Below are 3950 nucleotides of genomic sequence, written 5' to 3'. Positions count from 1 at the left end.
TTGCATGATACAGCCTGTACCCTTTAAATCACTGAACATTCAATAAATCAATAAATTCTGTTTTGTTTTGTTTTGTTTTCTCACTCCTAGTTGCCTGCAAAAGGAGTTTAGCATCAAACAGGAGTAACTGGGTTTTTCTGGAGTAAGCATGAAGAAACTGCCAAGTGCAGAGTCTGACACTTTGACAATCAGGATGTTTCCAGTCGTGACAGGAGAGACAGGAAGCTGCTGTGGTTGTTTGACATTGAAGAACATTACCAGTCCAAAGTTTAGAAACACTTTCTCCTTCAATATTTTTTTTTCTTTTCGTTGTTTTCATGACTATTTACATGAAAGATTTTCAGTGAAGATATCAAAGCTATGACTGAATACATATGGAGAGTGACATAAGACAAAGTATGTTTTGTATTTTACTTTTGTTAAAGTTGGAACCGTTTGCTTTGTTGACAGCACTGCAAACAACCGGCCTTTTTAGTTTCAACTTGGTTAAAAGAGCAGTCAGGACCCGGTCAGGGTTTGAGGAGCTGCTCATTCAGGCTCGGTTCATGGTTGGTTTTGGTCTTTGGCCACATGGGGTCTCTGATTTTTTGATTTCTAAACAAAAACACGTTTAATCCAGGTTAATATGATTTTATGTTCTAAAAACTTTGTGGCACATATCAGCAGAGAGGATTTCTGGCTGTCCTCTCCCCTCCTTCATAACTACTCTACCTGGTGTCTCAGCAGAACTCAGAACCTCATTAAGGATAGATCACATCCAGTTCTCAGCTTGTTGACCTGTTGACCTCTGAGAGGCTTTACAGATGTATTGAAGTGATAACCCTACTCAACAATATAATGCAGCTCTGTCTCTGCTGCTGTTCACTACATCATATCCAGTCAAACCTGCAATACAGTCACACTAAAGTGTGCAATTCACCTTTTTATATTGTTATTTTAAAATTCTTTCACATCAAAAAAAATATTTATCCTTTGTGATATCTATATTGTATATTTATTATATTTGTCGTGCCTGCCAGGAGAAACTCTCCAATCAACAATGAGACCATTCTGACTATAGCTCCAGTTTCAGAGTTCATATCATATGTGGAAATGAATTGTGATGCTTCTCTGTCAGAAGTGCTGTTTGAAATGTGTACTGAAGTGAGCTGCTGTCCTGGTTTTGAGATTTACATGGTAAAAAAATGAAAATAATAATGTGACTATAATCTCCATTGTGTTACTCCACTTATCACAGATGAAGAGACTACAGTCCAGTGAGGGCTTGATTAATTAGAAATAACCACAGGAGATGTTTTTATTTTTCAGGATATCAACAGATCTATTATTTAAGACATTAAGTGTATAAATTCTGTCATTTTTTTTAACTACTTTCATGAAGTCGTGAATCGAAAAAAAATACAGTTTTTTTGTCAGAGAGTTAGAACCAAAGAACAGTAAAGCACAGAGTAATCATGTGTGCGTAGTAGTATTACTATTATGAGATATTTACAGTCCGACAGGAGGCTGGAGCAGCAGTCAGACATTTACCACTGTGCTGAGAACACTTTTACTCTGACGAGAACAGCATAAGCCCTGTCAAACAGAAAATTATGAGTGGAAAATCCGTATTATCAGTCAGAATGGAAAAAAGAAAAAACAAGTTGAATTCTTGTTTTTTTGTTTTTGCCCAAAAACGAAAATACGAGAAAATGACCTGTTTTATGGAATCTGATGATGTCAATTGAACAGGAAATCAAACTAATAAAAGGTACCTTGTCCATCTGACTCATACGTATCTTAGCCCTCGGCCGCCTTTTAGGATTGCCAGGAAACGGCTGACACTTGTTGCTTTCTGTTGTAGAAGTCAGGTCGGTGGACACTTTCAAATCGCAGCTGGCGGTGTCGGGCTCCAGAACCACAGGGGCTGCAGAGAGACACAGATTTATACACTACAGTAATGATACTGTGTGAGCCACATTGTGGGTGAAATTTCAAAACAACGAGAGACAGATGCACTGTTGCTTACAGCGTTCTGTATTTTCTGACAGATTTTTCCAGATTGAGAGCTGCAGGTTCCCGAGGTGTTTGGCTTGGTCGATTAGGGCTCCTTGCAGATTCTCATCATCTGGTGATGTGTGCTGCAAACTGAAAGGTAGCATATATGTTTCATTGTTACATCCTCAAGGTAAGCTTTTTTTTTCCTTTTAAAACGAAGCCAATTGAAATACATGAAACAATCCATGTACATATTTATGTGAATTGCTCATCTACTTACCGCTGCTTGGTGGATTTAATGTTCTATAAAATAAAAAAGTGATAAGAATAGGAAGTCAATCCATTTCATTTTGTTAAATATACACAAACAATGTTCTTTTTCAGATTGAGATCCTCACTGATTACCTGCACAAGCAACATGTCCTCAGTGTTAATCTCTTTCTCAATGGTTTGGACTTTTTCTCTGAGTGACAAGATCTCTGCGTTCCACTTCTCAATCCTGGTTTTCATCGCTTCACGTATGAACTTTGCCTCTTCCTTCAGTGCAGTGATTCTTCTTGCTTCATCTTCATGCAGCAACTGGTAAATCTTTTGAAACTGCTCTTTGATGCTCTGTTCAGTCTGCTGAGCCTGGAACTGAGAAAATGGTGTGAATGGACAGGTAACATTTATATTTTTAGCTTTCTCTTTAATCATGGTATTTACCTCGATGTGGCTGGCCATTCCTTCACAGCGGACTTTTTCACTCTCACATGTCCTCAGACTAGTCTTCAAATGCATCAGCCCAACCTGGAGTTGAACCTACCAATAAACATCAACATAATTAAGACACAATGCTCATCTATGGTTCATCTATAAGTTCATCATCCACTCAAATGTCGAAAGATATCAAACTAAAATCCACATATTACCCTGGATTCTTCTGCAGCTTCATTGACAGGGACACAGTTGTGTTTCTTATGTTCTTTTGCATCCCTGCAAATCACACAGATGGGTTGTTGATCGTCCTGGCAGAAGAGTTTGAGCTTCTCTCCATGAAGGCTGCAAAGTGCTTCAGGTTCTGACGCTGTGTGACTCTTCTCTCGTCTGAAGGCGTCAGCCAAGTTTCTCAGCGCCAGATTAGGTGGTGGACGTGGCTGAGACATTGGAAATACAACCTTACAGACAGGGCATATCGGACTACTGCTCTGTTTCCACCACTCCGTCTGACAATATTTACAAAAGCTGTGGCCGCACGACAGGAGAACAGGATCCGTAAATAAATCACAGCAAATGGGGCATATGCAGTCCTCTTCAGGTTGGGATGATTGGGAGGCCATCCTGTTGATTTCAGCTGTGTCACAGCCTGCGCACTTTCACTTTCACAGGTCCAAGGTCTCTCGTCTTCAGTCCATGCAGTTCTGAATCGTTTCAGAAATCAGTTCATCAAAAATAAAATTTCTCTTCACTGCAACATCTTCGATATTTTCCTTCAAAAACATGAACACACACTGTGTCTTGAGCAGCAGTGGGTGCAGTCCTCTTATCTGTTCTGCCACTTTGCTTTTATATAAAATGGGAGGTGCTATTATTTGTGCTCTTTGCTCCTTGAAAGACAATAACATGCTCAACTCGTTAAGCCAAAGATAAATGATGAAGGACTTGTTTGACTTGTCACTTACAGAAACCAATTTTTATGAATATAAATTTCATGCATCATTCACAGTCAGTTGCAGTAAGAAAGTGAGTAAACTTAAAGGTATCATTGCTACAAATATTTGATCTTCTATTGATGGATTCATACATAATATATGTGCTGAGTCACAGAGTTTCACATCTCTCTAAAGTCAGAGTTTGGGTTGCAACTTTAAATTTTAATTTAGCATGTCCATTGTATTTCTGCACAGTGATATAGTGTTTAGCACACTCACTTCACAGTGAGAATATCCCCAGTTTGAGTCTTGGGGGCCTTTCTGATGTTGGGGAATAAATCC

At 39.0% G+C, this 3950-nt stretch overlaps 1 protein-coding gene across 1 annotated transcript; it reads right to left on the bottom strand.

The window, feature by feature from the left end:
- Positions 1-1518: 1518 nt before the first annotated feature.
- On the bottom strand, positions 1519-3296 carry LOC115402288 (zinc-binding protein A33-like). Its single transcript, XM_030110801.1, has 7 exons — positions 2889-3296; positions 2683-2778; positions 2383-2613; positions 2258-2280; positions 2009-2127; positions 1755-1906; positions 1519-1554 (listed from the first exon to the last, which is right to left on the bottom strand). Exons 1-7 carry the CDS (start codon positions 3294-3296, stop codon positions 1519-1521), a joined length of 1065 nt encoding a protein of 354 aa, XP_029966661.1.
- Positions 3297-3950: the final 654 nt, after the last annotated feature.

Source organism: Salarias fasciatus, chromosome 15 (assembly GCF_902148845.1).
Source record: "Salarias fasciatus chromosome 15, fSalaFa1.1, whole genome shotgun sequence".
NCBI lineage: Eukaryota > Metazoa > Chordata > Actinopteri > Blenniiformes > Blenniidae > Salarias > Salarias fasciatus.
This window is presented reverse-complemented; position numbering and strand designations above follow the sequence as displayed.